This window comes from Chenopodium album, chromosome 11 (assembly GCF_948465745.1).
Source record: "Chenopodium album chromosome 11, dcCheAlbu1.1, whole genome shotgun sequence".
Classification (NCBI taxonomy): Eukaryota; Viridiplantae; Streptophyta; class Magnoliopsida; order Caryophyllales; family Amaranthaceae; genus Chenopodium; species Chenopodium album.
In genome coordinates this window covers 56,650,232-56,672,106 of record NC_137844.1, presented here as the reverse complement: position 1 = coordinate 56,672,106, position 21,875 = coordinate 56,650,232, and the positions used below count along the sequence as shown (strand labels likewise).

The following is a 21,875-nucleotide window of genomic DNA, read 5'->3' as shown; positions in this document are numbered from 1 at the left end:
ATTTTGAGGAAGGGAAGCTTTAATGCTTCGATGTTATGTAATGCAGTAAATATTTGGTTTTAGGATTGTGTTAAAGGGTGAAACCATGGAAATGACTGCAAATGCACTTGGATTGACAATGGAAAGCAATGGAGTCAGAATTTTGGAGCCATTTGATACATCTGTCAAGTTTTCAAAAGTTGCTGGAGAGACAAACATACATCTCTCATCTTCTGATATATTCATGAATTTTTCCTTCAGCATCTTGCATCTTTTTTTGGCTGTTGAAGAAGATATTTTGTCCTTCTTAAGAATGACGTCAAGAAAGATGACTGTCAGTTGTTCTGAGTTTGACAAAGTAGCAGTTGTGGAATGTGAGTTTCTTACTTTTGAACATTTGTTGTTGCATGGTATTGTTATCTGCTCTATCATCTTAATAATTCCTTTGATTCCTCAGACCCGAAGAATGACCTCATTTTTGCCTTTTGGAGACCTCGTGCACCCCCTGGCTTTGTTGTCCTCGGTGACTATATGACTCCACTGTTAGTGCTGTCTCATCTATTTTTCTGCCAGTGTTATTTTATATTGCTTTTGACTGTTGTAACTCAAAATTTTGTGCCAGAGACAAGCCACCTACCAAAGCGGTTCTTGCAGTAAATAAGAACCTTGTAAGACTCAAGAGACCTGAGTCGTTCAAGTTGATATGGCCACAAACTGCATCTGGTGATGTCTCTGACGCCGAAGGCATCAACAGACTGCCATCTATTCTTCAGGAGGGCAACGTAAGCTGTTCAATTTGGTATCCTGTGGCCCCAGAAGGTTATATTGCTCTGGGCTGTGTGGTTTCTTCTGGAACAGCACCTCCTCCGTTGTCGTCTTCGTATTGTATCTTGGCTTCTTTGGTTTCTTCTTGTCCATTAAGGGATTGTCTTGTGATTGGAGAAAGCAATGAGTACGTGACTATAAGAACCCTTTCTGGCACTATTTTACTTAAGAATTGCGGGGAATGAATTAAATCAGTTTTGTCTAGCAGTATCGAGCATTTATTTTTGGCATTTTATGTTTTTGTATGTTACTAAGATGGGTCTGGGATCTTGGAAATTCTGCAATTTGTTTTCACTCTCAGTTTTTGTGATCAATTATCAATTAATTAGAAATTTGGAGTAATGCTGTAACTTTATTTTGTTGAAACTAATCTGGTTTATGTAATCTTTGGAGTAAAGCAGGTTCTCAATGGCTTTGCCCTTCTGGCGTGTGGATAATTCTGTTGGCACGTTCTTACCAACAGATCCTAATTCATTGAAGCTGGTTGGTGGAGCATATGACTTGCGACATATTTTCTTTGGGATATCAGAGTTCTCACAAGATGTTCCTAAGAGTAAGCCTCATCATGCCTCACCGCGTGATGGACCCCTCCCTGTGGAATCGTCTATTGGAAATTCTGGTCGGCGTTTTGAGACTGTGTCGCTCTTTGATATGGTGTGGAGCAATCAAGGTTCCAGTTCAAAGAAAAAACTCTCAATATGGCGTCCAGTGGTCCCACAAGGGATGGTATTCTTTGGCGATATTGCTGTTAAAGGGTATTTCAGATTTGTAATAGACTTTAATCTTTATGTTTGTTGCTTTTATCATTATTGACTGAGAGAATGTATTGGCCATAGGTTTGAACGTCCAAATGCTTGTGTTGTTGCTGAAGACATTGGTGATGAAATTTTCAAATTACCTATAGGATACCAAATGGTTGGTAGAATTAAGAAGCAGCGGGGAGTAGATCCTATGATATTTTGGTTGCCTCAAGCTCCGCCTGGTTATGTTCCTTTGGGATGTATTTCCTGTAAAGGCTCGCCCAAGGATTATGATTTTAGTGGCTCATTGCGATGCATACGGAGTGACATGGTTGTTGGGGATCAATATTCGGAAGAAAGCTTGTGGGATACATATGATGCTGGTCTTAGAGCAGAATCATTTAGCATATGGGCAGTTGGTGGAGACTTTGGAACTTTTCAGGTGCGGAGTGGAAACAAGAGGCCTTCCAAAAGATATGCGGTGAAGCTTGCTCATAAATATGTAACAGATGGCAAGGAAGATACAGTCATCGATGCAGAAATTAGAACGTTTTCTGTTGCATGCTTTGATGACTATGGTGGCTTGGTAAGTGATGCCTTATTTGAGATCATTAAGTATCCAATTCTTCCTCAGTTCTGAATTATTGCTCCATTTCTCATTTTACATTCTTCTAACTATCTTTTGTGATTTATATGTAAGTAAATATATAGTCACGTTTGTTGGATTTGTTTCTATGTATATACTTTCAAAGTATCAACCTTTTATAGCGTTTACTTAAAGGGAATTAAAGATATTAATGGTCATAGTTGTATGTAGTAGGGAATCACAAAACTCCAGATGGAGCATTTATTTATAAATGGGGGAGGTAAACAATTTATATTTTATCTGAAATGTGTCTTGCAGCCAATGGGCTACCTGAGGTGTTTTTGCTGATTTTCATGATATAACATTTTTTTTATGATTGACCTCTAATCTTCCAAGTTGTAATCTCTAACATCTGTCTAAACGTGTACTGATAATTAAGACTAAAGGATTACTTTTTGGTTATATGGTTGATATATCTTGGGACACTTATACATACGCCTGTTAGAGATACATGCCTAATGCTATTGGTTGGGACAATTATCTGCACAAGAGTGAGAAATATGATGTTGAAGGTTTCTGTTGTTTTTCTTATCTTGGTAACTTCTTGATGTCACTTTGTTGTTGAAATATGCAACGTCCTTTCCCTTGCATAATCATTTTATGTTGTTCTTGCTTTTTTATTTTATATTTGCAGATGGTTCCGTTGTTTAATGTGTCCTTGAGTGGTATTGGGTTCAAATTACAAGGAAGGCCTGACTACCAAATCTCCAATGTAAATTTCTCTCTTTCGGTGAGGTCATACAATGACAAATACGAGTCTTGGGAGCCTGTGGTTGAGGCAGCTGATGGGTTTTTGAGGTAAGTATTGATTTTAATGTCGCAGACTATATGTTACAGTTGTTCTTTGTGATTAACGAATGTTTAGCCTTGATCTCAATTTTGGCATGGTTGCCATATTTGAAGAAACTGCTAATGAAAAAAAGGTATTGCACACGTGAGGATTGACATCTTGCAGTGGAATTAAATGTTTCACACACTTATCTCACCAAAATATTACATCACACTAACTCCTTCTACAGAATATTAGTTTTGCAACGAGAGCAAAGGCTAAAAATTTAAATGGCAATCTTATCATTGCAGAAAATATTGGCCAAAATCCACTCTTATTGCATGTAAGCTAATCTAAACTCACCTTAGATTTCTCTCATCAGTTTTCCAAAAGACCCATGGAACTCGCCCTTAATTAGCCTTCCTTACTTTTGTTGAGCTTCACTTTCCCCACCTTTGCTCTTTTACATGCTACATAATGTGTTAAGTTTTCTCAATTCGTGATTAACATGTCTAAGAGTGGATATTTTAGCTCTTTTGTGCTAATTGGTGTTTGAGTGTCTTTAGTTCTTTTTTTGTTGTGTGATTGAATTGTATCATTGTATGTGGTGGCTACTGGCTAGCTCTTATCCTTTGTCAAAAGTACACTCTGAACTAATTTCACCCAGTGGTTGACAGTTGTTAGACTGTCAGATGTAATTTCTTACCTCGTTAGAAGGCTTCTCTAATAAAAATGGTTGTTCTTATTTTTGTTGCATGATTTTGTCATGAGTTGCTGTCTCGTGGTTAAAATATGCAGGTACCAGTATGATGTGTCTTCCCCTGTTGCTGCTTCACAGTTACGACTCAGTTCGACCAAAGATCTTAATGTGAATGTTTCTAGTTCTAACATAAATATGATTCTCCAAGCTTATGCTAGCTGGAATAGCCTCAGTGAAATCCAAGAGTCCTGCGTTACTAGAGTATGCTCTTTACTTCTCTAGTTATTAGTGTATGATAATTATTGTAAGCTACTTCATGCATATATGTTGTATTTGCCACCTATTTTCAACATTATGATATTTGCCACCTATTTTCAACATTATGGACCATTTCTTGATTATATTTTGTTGTGTTGTAACTTTATTCGGTGATACCCTATTCTTCAGGAAATTGTTTCTCCAACTCATAAGGATACATCAATTGACAGTGTGCATCATAAAAGAAATTATTTCATCATTCCACAAAACAAGCTCGGCCAGGACATTTTCATCCGAGTTACTGACATTAATGAGCTTTCAAGTGTATTCATGATGCCGTCAGTGGATCTGAAGCCTCTTAAAGTTCCCGTGCTGAAAAATATGCTGGATTCTCACTTCCGAGGGAATATTGGCCAGAATATCCGTACAATGGTGACGTTGATGATTGCAGAAGCACAGGTATGATCATTCATTCTTCGTTAGAAAATGATCAGAAAAAGTTTAATTAAGAAAAGAAAATTGTCCTGAATCAATTTCAAAGTTCTACTTGATATGTAGCATAGCTCTGTACAAGTGTATAGTTTGTATAAATTTACATCTTACTCTTTGTATTATTGGTTCGTGATTGCTGCAGCCTCACTTGGATCCTTATGCAAGCAGGCTGTTAAAATATGATGTGTTTAATTGTTTTTTGTCATTCCATAGTTGAAGGGTTGATGCTGTGAACGTTTTACAGCCATCATGTTTTAGTAGCTAGGCTGGACACTAAATGGACATAATTTAACAGCCATCATGTTTCCTCTTTTTTGTGGGACTTTGATCTTGACATATTTTCACTTGATTATAGGATTACTAGTGTTGTTATAGACAAGAAAGTGTAACAAATTTCGTTTGTCAAGCAGTAATAGTGCCCCTAGCGCAAAAGGAGGTGGATTTGTTTATCATGTATCATTGTATCCTCTCTCTCTCTCTCTTTTTTTTATTTTTTATTTTTTAATTTTTTTGCTGCCTAATCACGAGCAATATCAATTTATCTGATTGTATATGGAATAGTGATTTGCTATAAGAAGCATATATAGGAGTTGGACTTGATAATCTTCATTTTTGAAGACTTTTGTTCTCTTGGTAAACATCTGGAAAATTTCTCCCTATTATTACCAATGGCAAAGCAATTAATAATCCTGATGGTTATTTGCATCATATCAGGTGAAAGAAGTGATATTGCTCCTTTGCAATTCTCTTTTTTTCTAAATATCTCACTGGACCAAGTGATTATGTGATCTGGAAATTGGAAATCTTATTCTTTTCATGCATCCAAGTGATTATGTGATCTGGAAATTGGAAATTGCAATTACATTAGATGAAAGTTTCCTGTCTATTGCAACGATGGAATTTTTTTTTCTAGAATTTAATCTTTGTTTGTTGGTAGTATGTCTTCTCATTTATTTGATTCATGTTTTCAATTACAGTTTAAAAAGTTGGATGGTCTATCTTCTCGTCAGTATGCTGTATCAATACGCCTTAGTCCAGAACCTATTCTGTCAGATGCTACAGCATTGAATCAGCTGCAAAGTGTTCGCACATGTGGGCGTCACTCTGAGTCTATCAGTTCTATGAAGCTCGAATGTGTCAAATGGAGAGAAGTTTTCTTCTTTAAAGTTGATTCTCCGGTATGTCAGAAGTGTTTCACTTTATCTGAGTTTCACTACTATGTTTGTATGTTTTCCTTCCCTCTTTCACTGTTCCCCTACCTCCTCCCCCCCACCCCCCCCCCCCCCCGGGTGGCACTCTCTGTCTTATTAACTTTTTCTGTCTCAGACTACATATCTATTTAAGTTCAGGAAAAGAAACATTTTAAGTTTAATAATAGTATAGCTTATGTGAATCTTTCCATGAATGTTGGTGGGGTCGATGATTTTAAAACAAGCTGCAAATCCTCAACCCTCCCCTTCCCCACCCCAAGAGAAGATTTTGGAAGGGTTATAAGCCCAGCCTGATTACTCAGGTGAAACAATCTTGGAGTATTTTTATTGCTTAAAGATCTGCATTATTATAAAATATTGCACTTATGGATAGCCTCATGAGTATGGACTGTTGATTATTCTTGGTTCTTTGACTTCTATCTATTATTGAAATGTTACAAGTGCATGCGCCTATGTTTTGAACGGGGAAACCTAAAGAGTTGTCTCATTGGCCAAACCATATGCTACAACAATACTACTCGTGGTTTGTGTCTATTTTTTTTATCTTTCTGAAATTTTACACATTTTTTTTTGAGCAGGAAAACTACCAGTTGGAGCTTATTATGACTGACATTGGAAAAGGTATATATTTTATTATTTTTAATTGATTTGAAATTGCAAATTGCAAAGCCCATAGTTTCAAGATAAACCAAGGCTGCACTGCACTATTTAGTACTTTGTAATTTATATATAGTACTTCTAGGGTTTAAAACAATCTATATAGTATATAGGATCTAAAAACGTAGAGACCAAAGTTAAATTAAAATAGGTTTCAAAACATTTCAAACTATAAAAAAAATCTAATTAGATTAGCTAAGTTACTTAATAATTTACAATACCTTCTTTTATCTATAAATATATTATGAAATTATATAATACTCAGTTATTACAATTTATGATTCGGAATCAGGCAGTTGTATCATCTCTTGATGTCACCTTGCGATTGAGCAAATAATATTTATGATATTTAACATGTTCTATACACTCTGGTAATCTACTTTTGAAGTCAGTAGTTGTGTGCCCTGCCATTCTACTTTTCTAGCACCAATTCCGTACATGAACATAAAAAATTTGTGAAGTGGACACTATATCAAATTTTACACGAGAGAATTTATTAATCTTATAATTCCTTCTATGTAAATGTTCATTGCTAATATTTTATGTAATATTCCGTGCTCTATGAATTTACCATCTTTGTTCCGGCAGGTGATTTGGTTGGATTTTACTCAGCTCCACTGAAGCAGATAGCAACAATGAAAACTGCAGATTCTCATGATGATGGCAATGAATGGAAATGGATTGATCTATTTCCTCCAGAATCAAAGGTTCCTTTCGTTATATTTGTCATTTTTCTCTTAGCCTAAGTTTTCTGATCCTGAAGTTGGTGGTACTAGTGTGTAAACCTGAACCATGATTATTTTTGGCAGATGCTGTCTAAGGGAGATACTTCAAAGGGAACACAAGGAAGATTAAGAGTTTCTGTTCATTTTGCATCAAAATTGGAAGTTGAAAACAAGCAGTCATTTGCTGATGGCAGGAAGCCTGGGTTAATCCAGATTAGTCCTACCAGGGAAGGACCATGGACTACTGTGAGGTTGAATTATGCAGCTCCTGCTGCTTGTTGGAGATTAGGCAATGATGTTGTTGCAAGTGAAGTTAGTGTTCGGAATGGCAATAGATATGTAAATATTAGATCCCTAGCGTCAGTACGTAATGATACTGATTTCACACTTGATTTGTGCCTGAAAGCCAAGGCCCCATTTGAGTCCAAGAGACCATTGAATAATCCATGGACAGCTAACAAGTCAAAATTGAATGATGAAAAGATTGAAACAGTGGAATTTTTTGAAATAGAAAGATACATACCTGATGTTGGTTGGGTTTGTTGCTCTGGAAAACCTGATAATAGTCTATCAGCTAGTGGAGGGCCTGACAAGGTGAGTTACCCTAAAATTGTGTTTTTTGCTTGAATGGAAAATTTGGTCAAGTGTTTTAATTCTCTTCTTAAGTCACTTCTTTTGACGGTGATGTTTTTTTTTTTATATATTAAGCACCATTCATGATATGCGAATACTGTCATACAGATGATAAATCAACACTATAAGTAGCTTGTCCTGATGTCATCAGGAGCAGCTTGTTCTGATTTGATTGGAATCATCAGCTGTCTTGTATATGCAACCTTTAAAAGAAATTTGATTTGTTGGCTTTCATAGTATGCGTATCATTGTCATACTTATTTTATTGTTATTTCTTTTGCAATAATAACTGTGCAAGCTAAAGATGAACTAATACTTAGAAAATTCCACTTCTAACATCACAGTATTTGTTAAGTTAGTACAATATCCTAGAAAGAATTACAGGTGTCCTTAAGCTCAAAGGGTGAAGTTGTTAGGAAAAATGAAATAGGTAAAACATATAGCACCCCTTGGGTGTAGCTGTTAGGATATCATACTCCCTCTATCTTCTGCGGAGTATTAATTAGCTACCTGCTGCAGTTATTTTCTTATCTTTCATTTTTAGATCTATTATTTATTTATTTATTTTTTATATATTTATGGTATCAATTATAACATTCTAGTTATTTTTAAGTCGATAATTGTTGTGGATGTTAGTTGTATATAAGTATTCTTTAACACTGAAAGCGAGAGGCTGGGGGTTGATTCTGTTTGCAGAACTTTAGAATTTTGCTGGATTTTGGACTGAGTTTTCTAAGGGATGTTTGCTTTTATATTATAATACATATTTAATCTGTACTTTCTTCCTAACCTTAATGCTACTAAGACCTTTAACATGCAGATAGTTTCTGGGGTTGAGCCGTCATTTGACTGGGTATGGGCTGATGATTGGCATCTTGATGAAGCGTCAGTGTGCATTGCTGGTGGATGGGTTTATGCTCCAGATGAAGAAAGTCTTAAGTGGCCTGAGTCTTATGATGCTGGAAGTTACGTGAATCATGCTCGGCAACGAAAATGGATACGAAATAGGAAACTGATCGTAAGTGATGCACAACAACATGTATCCATTGGGCTACTTAAGCCTGGTGACTCTATGCCCCTTCCACTTGCATGTTTAACGCATGCTGGATCTTTTTCTTTGCTTCTACGACCTTTAAATTTTGGTATTCCAGATAGATATGCTTGGAGTAAAGTCGTTGAATACCCTGCTCAATTACAAGGTTCTAGCAAATCTCAAGAAGAACCTGAGATTTGTGTATCTGACCTAGAGGAATCTGAAAAATTGTTGCACTGTGAACATAATTCTCCAACCTCCTCCAGTAGCACCATTGGCTCCAGTGGAATTTGGTTTTGCTTGAGTGTGCTGGCTACTGAGATTGCAAAAGATATCTGTTCTGATCCCATCCAGGATTGGACTCTTGTGGTTAAATCCCCTTTAAAAATTGCTAATTATCTTCCCTTGAGGGTGGAGTATTCAGTTTTTGAAATGCAATCGAGTGGTCACTTTCTGAATCGTTCTAGAGGCATTTTTTCTCCTGGAAAAGCTATAAATGTTTATGCTGCTGATGTTACGAAAGGCTTATTCTTATCACTGTTTCCACAAAAAGGGTGGCTGCCAATGCATGTGAGCTTCAAAAATATATAATGTTCCTTTTCTCTTTAAAGGTTTTACTCTGGTATTATATCTCAATCATAGTTCTAAGGCTCTAAGCCTTTTCTGTTTTCTGTAGGAAGCTGTTCCAATATCTCAGCCTAGTGGAGTGTCATCTACAACATTGAACTTAAAAAATCTAATTTCTGGAAGGTCGCTTCATACAGATTATTACTTGCTTTACACCTTGTATTATTTTTTTAATGCCTCTTCTCTAGTGTCCAAACCTCAAAAAAATATAATATTATTGGTGCAGGATGGTCCAAGTTGTTCTGGAGCAATTTCATGACAAGGAACAGCCAGCAATGCCAAAGGCTGTCCGAATATATGCCCCATTTTGGTTTGCTGTTTCCAGGTGTCCTCCTTTGACTTTTAGGCTAGTTGACAGAAAGGTAGAAAAAGCATCCTCATCATTGAAGTCAAGAAATAACAATCCAGAAACAAGTGGGCAGATAACAGAAGAAGAACTCCAGGAGGGTTGCACTATTGCTTCATCGCTGAACTTCAAATCAGTGGGATTACAGGCATCTATTGCTGCCCCTACTGGAGAAAATTCATTTGGACCTGTTAAAGATCTTTCTCCACTCAGTGACATGGTAAATTGCATTTGTAACCGATTGCTTGGTCTGTTAGTCTCTGAAAGAGTGAAATATTGCTAAATGCCTTTGTTCAATTTGTAGGATGGATCACTGGATCTGTCAGCTATTGATTCTGATGGTAATTGTATTCGATTGTTCATTACCACTAAACCGTGCCCTTATCAAACCATTCCCACGAAGGTATTTTAAAAAGCCAGACTTTTTGATATTTGTGGGGACACTATAAATGATGATGTTCTTTTCTTTTATTCCTTTTTTTTTTCCCAGGTAGTCTCCATTAGACCATACATGACATTCACTAACAGAACAGGTCAGGATGTATTTATAAAATTGAGCAGCCATGATGAGGCAAAGATCTTAAGGGCATCAGATTCAAGAGTGAGCTTCCTTTATCGAGAAACAAGTGATAGTAACAAACTCCAGGTATTTGAACTTTATACAATGATCAATGTTGGCAAGGAGTATTTCCCTTATTTTTTTTAGCATCAATTGGTATGGGCTTTGTTAGTGCTCTTATTTAACTTCTTTGTAAGGTAGAGCATGGTAATATGAGTGTTTCAAGGGTTGGAGAAATTAATGTATTTTTTATCTGTACACATTTAAGTGCCAAAATTTAACTTATTTTGAGCTACCTAATTTCTAAGGGTGAGCATGGATCGGGTACCCAAACTACTATCGTTATTGGATCAGGTATCTAATAACCTATAACACTAAAAACGATGTCTATGAACCGAACCAATAAGATCACTTCGGAGATCTGTATTTTTGGATCGAATATTGGATACTTGATATGATATCCATGTATGAAAAGTTTGACATTTCAATATTTAACACTAATTAACAACGTTACCGCATGGTCTCTAAATTACTAATAATATTATTATTTATTCAAATTATTAAGTGATTATGAAACTATGTCGGAGTTTAGGTTTGGAATAAATATATTTAGTTGATAAAAAAAATGCTTATTGGATCATTATCTGATATTCTTAAGGTTTAAACGTACCTAACAACTATCACTTTACAAATTGGGTACCCGAACCGTTATGGTTATGGTTATGGTCATCGGATCAAGTATGTATAGTGGATCAGGTTTTTGGATTATTTTACTATGCCCTACTAATTTCTAGTCAAAATATTATTGGATATGTCCTCAATGATGTTGACGTGCTTTCTAGATGTGTATTGTGAAGATATAGCATTGCTTGATTTATTATTTTTTTAAAAAAAGTTGTTTTGGAGTGCTTTTTTCATGTAACTTAAATTTTTGTTTACATTTTCTCAATGAGGGGTACAGTAAACATAGCTTAACATGTTTTAATAAGTGTATTTTGAATAAGAATGTTAAGCTTTCTCTTCTAATGATAGACCTTGTTTTAAGATTGGGTCTTTGCCTCTTTGGTAAGAGAACCATGTTAATTTTTGTAAAATGGTCAATATTGTAGGTACGCCTAGGAAATACCAAATGGTCATTTCCTATTGAAATCCTTAAGGAAGACACCCTCTCCCTTGTTTTACGAAAAGAATGTGGTGAACGGATATTTGTAAGGATGGAAATTCGCGGCAATGAGGAAGGATCACGGTTCATTGTTGTTTTTCGTCTATGCTCAAGAACTCCCATCAGGTATTATTCTTTAACCTATTTTATAATGCAGGTCAAATAACCATTAGGAATTGTACCTTGTACTTGGGCCTGTGTGTACATATTACATTAATTATGCACAGGTGTCTGTAAATCTTGGCTTACTATTGTGGTAGCATGTGTATTAATGCTTGTGGCTTTGAACCTGTTAGTGATATCAACTTCTTTACTCTCAGTTTTGAGGAGTATTCCCCTTGAACTTTGACAAGAATAATTTTTTTTTTTTTTTTTTTTTTTTAATTTTTTTATACAGGATTGAAAATAGAACAAGGAAGAAAATTAGCATTTGCCAGAGTGGATTTGGTGACGATCATTTGATCCATTTGACACCTCTGTCTACAACAAATTTCGCTTGGGATGATCCATATGGTCATAAATGTTTTGATGCTAGTATTTATAGTGACAATAGTGTGAGCACCTCAACACTCAACTTGGAAAGTGCTTCCATGTGCTCACTAGAAGGAGCAGGGGTGCAGTTTCAACTGATGGAAACTGGTAATATCACAGTCGCTCGATTCACAGAGGAGCAGCCATCCAGGTTGAATGCACAAGGAGATGACCAGGCAATGCTTGATGATGAGGAGAGTGTTCAGATGCAGAAAAAAATGCAAAATAGTGTTCCACCATTTGAACTCACTGTTGAGCTTGGGGTCCTTGGTCTTTCTGTTATCGATCACAGACCTAAAGAACTTTCCTATTTATTCTTGGAGAGGGTCTATGTAGCATATTCCACTGGCTGTGATGATGGGACTACAAACAAGTGAGGCTTTGCAATCACATTTGTCTGTATCTTTATGTTTGTCATATATAATGCAATTAAGACTTAAGAATTAAGATGATCACTTGGTCTTAAATTAGCTCAAATTAGTGAGATCTTTTATCTTATAAGAAGCCACTCTGGGACAATCAGTGCTTCATAGATGGAATTAAAACTGAACTATTATGCAAAAGAAATTATTCAATCTCTGATGGGACTGTTTGAAGAAAGTGTCCTGATAGTTTTATAAATTATGTACTGCATTCCTATATTTGGTTTCCAGAGGTTGGGGGTGCAGGAATGGTAATAACAATAATATTACATTCACATTTCAATTAAGACTTAAAGAGGCTTGAAAAAGTAACATTCAGTATATGATTAAACTTATTGTAACTGCAGGGTTGATACAAATTGATCCTTTAATTTCCGATCTCCAATATTCTTTAGTATTGACAGCTTAGTTTAGTGTATCTTATGAGCTGATTGGATAACCTTCATGTAATCCAGGTTCAAGATTAGCTTGGGTCATTTGCAGCTTGACAATCAGCTTCCCTTGACAGCGATGCCTGTATTATTGGCACCTGAGCATATTGGTCAGCAACCAGTATTCAAAGTAACCCTGACCGTCTTAAATGAGAATACTGATGGCATCCAAGTATATCCACAAGTGTACATAAGGGTAATTTTTTTATTTTATTTTAAATTAAAAAAATAAAATTCCCTCCCTTTTCATAACAAGTCTGTATCCATTTCTGATGAATTTGATGACTCGACAGGTAACCGAGAACTGGTGGAGGCTAAATATTCATGAACCAATTATTTGGGCTGCAATGGATTTCTACAATAAGCTACGGCTTGATCGTCTTCCGGAAAACCCAAATGTTACACAAGTTGATCCAGAGATACGTATTGAGTAAGAATTCAATTTTTTGGCATCACTTATGTGTCTGGTTGCCTTGTTTAAACCCTATCTATGGTCGCTTAAAATATTGAGCTGATCAACTTTGGAACTTGTGTCTGACGTTACAACGGTGACTTTTTAGCTACTCTCTTGCCTTCATTTAGTTGCATGATGATTTAATTAATTACTTCCATTACCAGCACACTTTGTTATAGTTTTGGACTTGTTACATATTATCAACTAAGAGATGCTGACATTTATAAAATCGGTGCAGCCTCATAGATGTTTCAGAAGTAAGATTGAAAGTCGCACTGGAAACAGCACCAGCTCAACGACCACATGGTGTGTTGGGAGTATGGAGCCCCTTACTGTCAGCCATTGGCAGTGCATTTAAAATTCAAGTGAGCTTGCTTGACTGGAATTAGTAACTTGCAGATAAAAGCTTTCTCGTTGTGAATGCATCTTTTGTATAATTATTACTTTCAGGTTTCAACCACTTCAGAGCTTCCCAAGAAAAATATTTACAATTCTTAATTTTTTTTTTTTTTTTTTTTTTTTTTTTTGGTAAGATTGCCTTGGTAAGTTGAAATTTGTTTCACTTAGTGAAAGTTATCATCATTATAAATCAAGCTGATTCAAAGTGCTTGATCAGATTTTTTATAATTCTGAGTAACTTTATTAATGGAGAGACAGTGAGAATGGAGGAGGTAGGAGCTCTGCATCTAGCATCTTTACCATATCATTACAGCATTACCCATAAATCCTGTTAAGGCTACTTCCTAGTGCAGGTAAGGGAAAGACTAGGGTTTGCTATTAAGTGTCTTGCCCATGGATTAAATATAAGATGGGCAATTAAATATATGGTGGAGTAGTTGCATCTCATAGTTTGAGGCCTTTAATAATTACTTTGACGTCGTTAATTTTGGATGAAGAAACCCGTGACCTAGATAGGTGATTTCTTGCTCTTCAATAAGCGCTATTGCTTATGTCTCCCAACTTGGGAGATTATATGTCATCTAACACAATTGGCGAAACTGCACATCTGACCAAAGCAAAGAACACATGTATATATTTATTTATAATACATATTATTAGGTTTTAGAAATAAGTTTTCACCTTTCCTTTTAGGCCTACCTCATAATTACTTGCGCTCCAATCAGTTCTTTGCATACTTTCTGAGTCCCATCTAGATTTTTACTCCTAACATCCCTTAACCATCCAAGTCTTGCATGTTATAGCAAGACCATATAATAAGATTCATGTTGATGTTAAATTTCTACTTCATTCAAGAGTCATGCGGTTCTTATTCTACTTGAAAGCTTCTCATGACATGCATTTTCCCCCTTTAATTTGAGGACTCTGAAATTATACTACAATTTATCTGTGTGTCATTCCAATCTTTAACACATTGGATCTGGAGGCTTAAGCAACATGATACTACTGGATTCTTGGAAATTGGATCTTTACACTATATAAATCATCCTAACATGATTTCATGGCCATAACTTTGTAATATGTATCTTTTGCAGATTCACTTACGGAAGGTTATGCACAGGGACAGATTCATGCGAAAAAGTGCTGTGGTTCCTGCCATTACGAATCGGATCTGGAGGGACTTAATACACAATCCCCTGCATCTGATCCTCTCAGTTGATGTACTTGGCATGACAAGATCTACATTAGCCTCCCTAAGCAAAGGTTTTGCTGAGCTTTCTACAGATGGACAGTTCCTACGGTTACGTTCCAAGCAGGTTCTTCCCTTATTTCTGTTTAATCCATATGAAGGTTATGGTTTTATTATGGATATCTTGAACTTAATTGAAAACTTCTTCAGGTTTGGTCTAGAAAAATAACAGGTGTAGGTGATGGAATTATCCAAGGAACTGAAGCTCTGGCGCAAGGTTTTGCATTCGGTGTGTCAGGAGTAGTCAGGAAACCTGTTGAGAGTGCTAGACAGAATGGCGTTCTAGGACTTGCTCATGGGCTCGGGCGAGCTTTCGTGGGATTTATAGTCCAACCAATGAGTGGTGCATTAGATTTCCTTTCATTGACTGTTGATGGAATTGGTGCAAGTTGTGCCAGATGCTTTGAAGTTTTAAACAATAGAACCTCCCTCCAAAGGGTCCGTAATCCACGAGCTATACATGCAGATGGTATTCTTCGAGAATACAATGAAAGAGAAGCTCTTGGACAGGTAGAAAAATATATCTGATATTGTACCTGATATCAGCAAGCCTTAGTGTTTTGTAATTTGATTATTTTGTTTAGTGCAAGAATTATATCCGAAAAACACCAAGGGGGTTTCACCCTTATTTAAAAAAAGGGCTTAAAACAAATATATTTATGGCCTTAAGCTATCACTAAACCTTTAATCTGCTCCATTTTTCATAAAACCCCAATTTTCCTGGGAACACGTTTTTATGAGAGAAGTTAGTGGGGTACTTTGATAATGTTGAATAGGGAAGATAGTGGAAATTATTTATTGTTTTAGGGAAAGTGAAAGACATTATTGTGGGGTTAAAGGGGTTTTGTAGATTTATTATGCATAAATTAAAGAAGTTAATGGGCGAAGGACACTACCCAAATCAGAAATGGGGCTTTTATTTTTGGGCTAGAATTTCTGGAGAAGTGGGGCGTTTATTCTGGGATAGGGGGATTAGAAATCTATGTTTATTCGGTTATTGATAGCTTTATTGTAAAAGCAAATGTTTCAACTTTGATTTTGTTAAAATGTTACAATGAATCTTACATCTTTGTGCCATTAATCATAAGACTAATTGAGGGATCTAAATCATTTAAAGAAAACCCCTCAGAAATCTTTTGTAACTCAGGTTCCGAAAGGAAATACCACCCAAGCTCTCCCCTTAAAAACTAAATTTCCTCATCATGTGTTATTGTTTATTTCTCTTCCATACAGTTTTCTAATTTGGCAAAAAATCAAAGGAGTTATAAAGTATATGATATCATTTAGATGATTTCTGTTTCAGTTTAAAACTATGTTACTTGGACTCTAGTACCCATGTCCGAGCGTCCGACTCGGCTATTTTGTGAAAAAATTCCATGATTTTGAACTAAAAGTGAAGTGTACGGGTGTCATACCCATGTCCAAGTGTCGAGGGTCCGACACGGGTACATGAGGTGAAATGAAGAGTCCGAGTAACATAGGTTTAAAAGGAATTAAATTAAATTGAAGTTCTTTTCTTTTTTTGATTCAGATGATTCTATGGCTTGCGGAAGCAAGTCATAATTTGGGATGCACGAAAATCTTCAAAGAACCCTCCAAATTCGCCTTGTCTGATTATTATGAAGCTCATTTCATGTTGCCTCCGCAAAGGATTTTATTGGTTACAAACAGAAGGGTTATGCTTCTTCAGGTATATAAGAGAAAAGTGGCCCTTCTAGGCTTCTAGCACTATCTTATCAATATAAAGGACTAATGGATGTGTGTGTGTGTCTGTGTTTGTGTTTTGGATCTAGTTCAAAGCTACAGAAAATATGGACAAAAGACCTAGCAAGATTATGTGGGATGTGCCATGGGAAGAGCTATTGTCTCTTGAGTTGGCCAAACCTGGAAGACTTCAACCTTCTCATTTGATTTTTCATCTTAAAACTTTCAAGAGATCTGAGCCATTTGTTCGGGTTATAAAATGCAAGCCCGAGGAAGAATCAGAAGGCGGAGAACCTCTGGCAGTTAAAATTTGCTCGACAGTGAGGACGATGTGGAAAGCCTATCAATCTGATTTGAAAAGTTTAGCATTAAAGGTTATAAAGGAACTTTATTTCACTGGTCCTTCATTCTGGGTTACAATCTGTCCTTATGAATTTGCACATTAGCAGGTACCTTCAAGCCAGAAACGTGTGTACTTCTCTTGGGCTGAAGCTGATCGGAGAGACGTGCAGAGCCAGACTAAAGCTATTGTTATGTCTAGGGAAGCATCATCATCTAGTTGTGTATCCCATGAAAGGAGGTTTGTGGAACACAGCGTCAACTTTGATAAGATTTGGAGTAGTGAACAAGAATCTAAAAGCAGATGCACACTGTGTAGAAAGAAGGTGAAAACAGGATAATAGGCTACTTGTGCTGTGCCTTTTTTTTCTTAATTTAGAATTTATTTGTAATTTATTATTTATGCAGGCTATTGAGGATCATGGCATATGCAGCATCTGGAGACCAGCTTGTCCTTCTGGGTAAATCAGGAACTCCCTATTCTGGCCCCGGCCCCATTCTTTCCTAAAGTATTCAATGACTATTCAAAAGAAAAACCCAATTTAATTTACTACTCCCTCCATTCCTTATTGTTTGCACCATTTGACCCAAAAAAGTTCTCACAAAAAGTGGGCCCATGGTGCAAACAAAAAGAGACTGAGGGAGTAATTTATAAGGACCATAACTTTATTCGGGGTTTTTACAAGCCCTAGAAAGAAAATTTCACACTAAATATCCCATTGAAAATAACAAGAGAAACTCTAATAGCATGCATGATTAAGTAGTTTATAAGGACCATAGCTTTATTCAGGGTTTTTACAAGCCCTAGGAAGAAAATATCTCATTGAAAATAACAAGAGAAACTCTAATAGCATGCATGATTAAGAAAGCAATTTCAGAAATATGTTAGTCATAGCATAATTACTCTAGCAATGAGGAGAACAGTGAGAAAGTAAAATTCTCAACAAGCTTTATAAGAAAATTGCTAAAATCTTTAATAATACTGCAAGTATCCTAATTCACCATTACGATTTTGGTTAATTAAAAAATTAAAAAAATAATAAATAAAAAATAAAAAGGGAGAAGAAGAAAACTATACCCAAAAATCTAATGCAGTTTAATCAACCAAAAAAACTGTGAGACTCAAAATCAATGTAATAAGTGTCAAATATTAGCTATATCCTATATGCATCTTTTTGCTCTGAATTATTTTACAAGTACTAAGTAATTCAATAATTACATGAAAATTTTGACTTAACACATGATCATTTCAAGAAAACAATTGAACCATTCATTGAGATTCTTATTGTTACTTCACCTTGTGTTAAATTTCATATCTAACAAAAAACCTAAAATTGCAAGGAAAAGTTAGATTGTTAGCAATACTCTGTATTTGTCAACTATCCAATCGGGTGTTGGTGCTCTTAAAGAGTAGGGCCTTCATCTTTTACCATCATTTTCCATTTCGTCTTTTCCACTCAAAAAACAAAATTATAAAAACACGTTTCTTTAATGGGTGATTTTTGCGGTATTACTAAAGTTTTTTTATGGGCGATTGATATATTTGATGCTTATCAGTCATGTGGAATCTTATTAGATTCGTCACGATTTATAATCTCAACAAGCTTTAAGAAAATTGCTAAAATTCTGGAGTTTTGATGGGCGAATTTGACTATTAAAACCTATGTTAACCATCAAAAACTTTAAAAGATGAGAGAAACACACAGGGGCAGCAGCGACAGTGTCTTTGCGACAATACTAGCGAGGGTATATGGTGGATGTGCTAGGAATAAAGAAGCTAATTGAGAAATGATGGGAGAGGAGAGAGGTTGGTGGCATTGGTGGGTATCAGTACTTGGTGTATAAATGGTAGGCAAAGAGAATATATTTACTGAACTTTTGTTTTTGTAGAATTGTATCTACTCAAACCAAACAACATATATTATCAAAGAGAATCAAATTCCTTTCCCTCCCTAACCCTTTCCTGGTTACATTCCCTTTACCCTCTTTGAAACAAACGGCCCCTAATAGTCTTCAACTTTTTAGCATTTCCTTTACTTTCTTTCTCTTACTTTAAGCTTTCTTGAAGATTTTAGTGAAACTATTACAATTGGAAATTTAAGTAAATATAATCTAGTCACCTTAAGACCCACAAACACATCCATGTCTCCTCAGAGCACCATGGACATAGGAAGCATGTGGGATGGCCAAGAGCGGACCTTTTTGCCGGAATAAAAAAAAAAAAAAAAAAAAAAAAAAAAAAAAAAAAATCCTAAGATTAAGATTACTGAGAAGACTCAACTGCCACTTCATGTCACCTTTCTTGGATGTGGATGTGTCAAGTTGATTTTGCTGATATCTGAAAATTTCTAGATGTGATACGCTGACATGAACGTGTCAAGCTGATCTTGCTGGGGGCTGGGGCAGAAACTGAAGCTTTAGGACATAGACAAGTAGTGCTTCATCTGCTCTCTTGTTCTAGCTCTATACTTCTTTGATCTTTACCACCCCAGATTTTCCATGCTTGCATCAACTAATTTTTGAATATCTAAAATTTCCCTAATTCAATACAAAGATGTGGAGAAAAAAAAAAAAAAAAAACAAAAATAGTGGAGTGATATGGAAATAAGATGGAAATCATGCATGAATGGAAGCTTTTTTTGGGTTTGTTTTTTCATTTGTTTTTGTGTTGCTACGATGGTGGTTGGGTGATTAAGGATATGCGGATGTTCGGAAAAATAAAAAAGGAATTTGGCTTTAGGTGTTAGAACATGCCCTCCCCCCCCCCCCCTCAAAACACACACGCACACACACACACACACACACAGAGAGAGAGAGAGAGAGAGAGAATATTTGGGCCTCTTTCATTTGGTATATAAACTCTGTATTTTTCCTCTCGATTTCTTGTGGATGTAGCTAAAACAGTGCTAGTGAATCACGTAAATTTTTGTATTCTTAAACATTGATCTTTCTCACATCTGCCATAAAGTATGGGTTTTGAATCTTGTGTTGGTGGTGGTGGTGACAGCAATGGGGCAATTTGGGCAGCTTGGTGGTGATCTAGATGATTGCTTTAATGGGGTTGGTGGAGGGTGTTGGGGTTGGTGTTGGTTAAGGTGGGTGATAGAGATTGGGCAATGGTTAAGCAAAGGCATGAATTGAAATGGTACTCTCTTTTATATTTCCGCTGATTCCTAGAGTGAGGTTTTTCTCCCCGCGTTTGGGAACCCAATACCTTGGGAGTTTGAAGGATGACTCTCCAAGATTCCATTTTTTGGTGAATTAAAACAAAAGTCATGTGCGTTTGAAGTCTTGAATGATTGCAATCTCATAGGCTCCAAGCCATAGCTGACTCTCAAAAATAGCTGAAATAAACCCCCCTTAAATTCTCTAGAAATATGTACAAATAAGAACTTAGCACACACCTTCCCCAACCCACCCATCTAATCCCGCTCAAAGCCCCTTTCAATGGAGAAGTGATGAAAGAAATTGTACTAGTTTATTTCATGCTGACTGGATTTCTGTTTGGTAGTGTATGTTGGATTCATAGTTGTGCTCTTAAGCCTAGTTCATTTTCTGCCAATCTGAATCGTCTTGCTTATAGTTTTACAATGTTTTGTATGTATTTCTCATGTATCTTTAAAGGGGTAACATAATTCTTTCTATTCTTCAGGTACTTGTCCATTGGTGACATAGCACATGTTGGTGGTCACCCACCCAGTGTTGCCACTGTCTATCTTTATGATGACCAATTGTTCGCACTTCCTCTGGGATTTGACCTGGTATGAACGATTTACATATCACACTGCAGTATCTCTTCTTGTTTAAATGACTCATATTGTAGAAAACATCCGTAACTTTTAGAAATATCTTATGCAGCAAAGTTTTGGGTGTAGGGGTATATATGACATCTTTTTTTCAGCATATCACTTTGGCTGTAGCCTTGTATGCAGTTGCTACTTTTTTCATTCATTCATACTTTGTATTTAGCAACACCTCAGAACCAACTTTATCAACCGCTATTTGACATCTAGTTCCTTAGAATGTGAAATCACTGAACTTCTTGGTCCAAAGTAGTAGATTGGCACATATTTGTGGCTTATTATGCATTTTCTTTTGGCAGTAATAGAATTTCATCATTTACAGAATTAGCACCTGTTAGAATTTGATATTTATCTATACTGTTTTGGGGTTGGTGTAGGTATGGAGGAATTGTGCAGATGATTATGTAACTCCAGCATCTATATGGCTTCCACGGGCTCCAGAAGGATTTGTATCTCTAGGATGCGTGGCTGTGCCAGGGTTTAATGAGCCTGAGACCAATGTAGTTTATTGTGTGGCAGAATCATTAGTTGAAGATGCAGAATTTGAAGGGGAAAAGATTTGGTCTGCACCGGATTCATATCCATGGGCATGTCACTTGTATCAGGTGCAGAGTGCTGCTCTTCAGTTTGTAGCTTTAAGACGGCCTAGGGAAGAGTCTGGATGGATACCAAAGAAGTTGCGTGAGGATGCAGCTTCTTCATCCCAGTCATCTGAGACATAAAGGGTTGACGATATTCTATTTGAAATATTGGTCTGAAAATAATTTTTTCAGTTTTACCCATCTCTATTGATTCTTTTATTGTACATATGACATAGCAAATTTTTTCAGTTTTACCCATAGCAAATTTTGTCGGCGTGGAAATTATGGAGTAATGTTTAAAGCTGGAAAAAAAATGTGTGATAAAATTTTATAAATACGTGAGGGGTTGCTTTTGTAAATCAATTTAAGAGTATAAATCAATACATACATACATCCATACATGTGTGAAACACACTTTGGTCAATCCTAGAGTGCTACATATACACTATATTTCATGTTTGTATATCATGTGACAATTAAATAATTCAGCTTTCTAAATTTCGTAGTAATTGTGATGTAATACCCTTCACTACTTATGCATGAACCAGATTTACTAACATTGTAATGTATTTTTATCAAATTATGGCAAATTTGTTCTAA

At 36.1% G+C, this 21,875-nt stretch overlaps 1 protein-coding gene across 1 annotated transcript in view; it reads left to right on the top strand.

The window, feature by feature from the left end:
- LOC145567866 (uncharacterized) overlaps window positions 1-21,875 on the top strand; it is a 47,269-nt gene extending 25,394 nt beyond the window's left edge. The window contains exons 35-64 of the mRNA XM_081627278.1: window positions 64-353; window positions 437-521; window positions 602-931; window positions 1,206-1,559; window positions 1,641-2,130; window positions 2,825-2,988; window positions 3,758-3,920; window positions 4,107-4,376; window positions 5,387-5,587; window positions 6,199-6,241; window positions 6,866-6,984; window positions 7,087-7,596; window positions 8,456-9,238; window positions 9,345-9,418; window positions 9,522-9,861; window positions 9,946-10,044; window positions 10,132-10,287; window positions 11,310-11,488; window positions 11,760-12,266; window positions 12,771-12,942; window positions 13,040-13,176; window positions 13,439-13,565; window positions 14,694-14,915; window positions 14,999-15,358; window positions 16,380-16,538; window positions 16,642-16,926; window positions 17,002-17,217; window positions 17,300-17,352; window positions 20,544-20,652; window positions 21,072-21,875. Of these exons, the coding sequence (XP_081483404.1) occupies window positions 64-353; window positions 437-521; window positions 602-931; window positions 1,206-1,559; window positions 1,641-2,130; window positions 2,825-2,988; window positions 3,758-3,920; window positions 4,107-4,376; window positions 5,387-5,587; window positions 6,199-6,241; window positions 6,866-6,984; window positions 7,087-7,596; window positions 8,456-9,238; window positions 9,345-9,418; window positions 9,522-9,861; window positions 9,946-10,044; window positions 10,132-10,287; window positions 11,310-11,488; window positions 11,760-12,266; window positions 12,771-12,942; window positions 13,040-13,176; window positions 13,439-13,565; window positions 14,694-14,915; window positions 14,999-15,358; window positions 16,380-16,538; window positions 16,642-16,926; window positions 17,002-17,217; window positions 17,300-17,352; window positions 20,544-20,652; window positions 21,072-21,416 (7,342 nt within the window). The 3' untranslated portion in view covers window positions 21,417-21,875. The remainder of the gene's footprint in view (window positions 1-63; window positions 354-436; window positions 522-601; window positions 932-1,205; window positions 1,560-1,640; window positions 2,131-2,824; window positions 2,989-3,757; window positions 3,921-4,106; window positions 4,377-5,386; window positions 5,588-6,198; window positions 6,242-6,865; window positions 6,985-7,086; window positions 7,597-8,455; window positions 9,239-9,344; window positions 9,419-9,521; window positions 9,862-9,945; window positions 10,045-10,131; window positions 10,288-11,309; window positions 11,489-11,759; window positions 12,267-12,770; window positions 12,943-13,039; window positions 13,177-13,438; window positions 13,566-14,693; window positions 14,916-14,998; window positions 15,359-16,379; window positions 16,539-16,641; window positions 16,927-17,001; window positions 17,218-17,299; window positions 17,353-20,543; window positions 20,653-21,071) is intronic.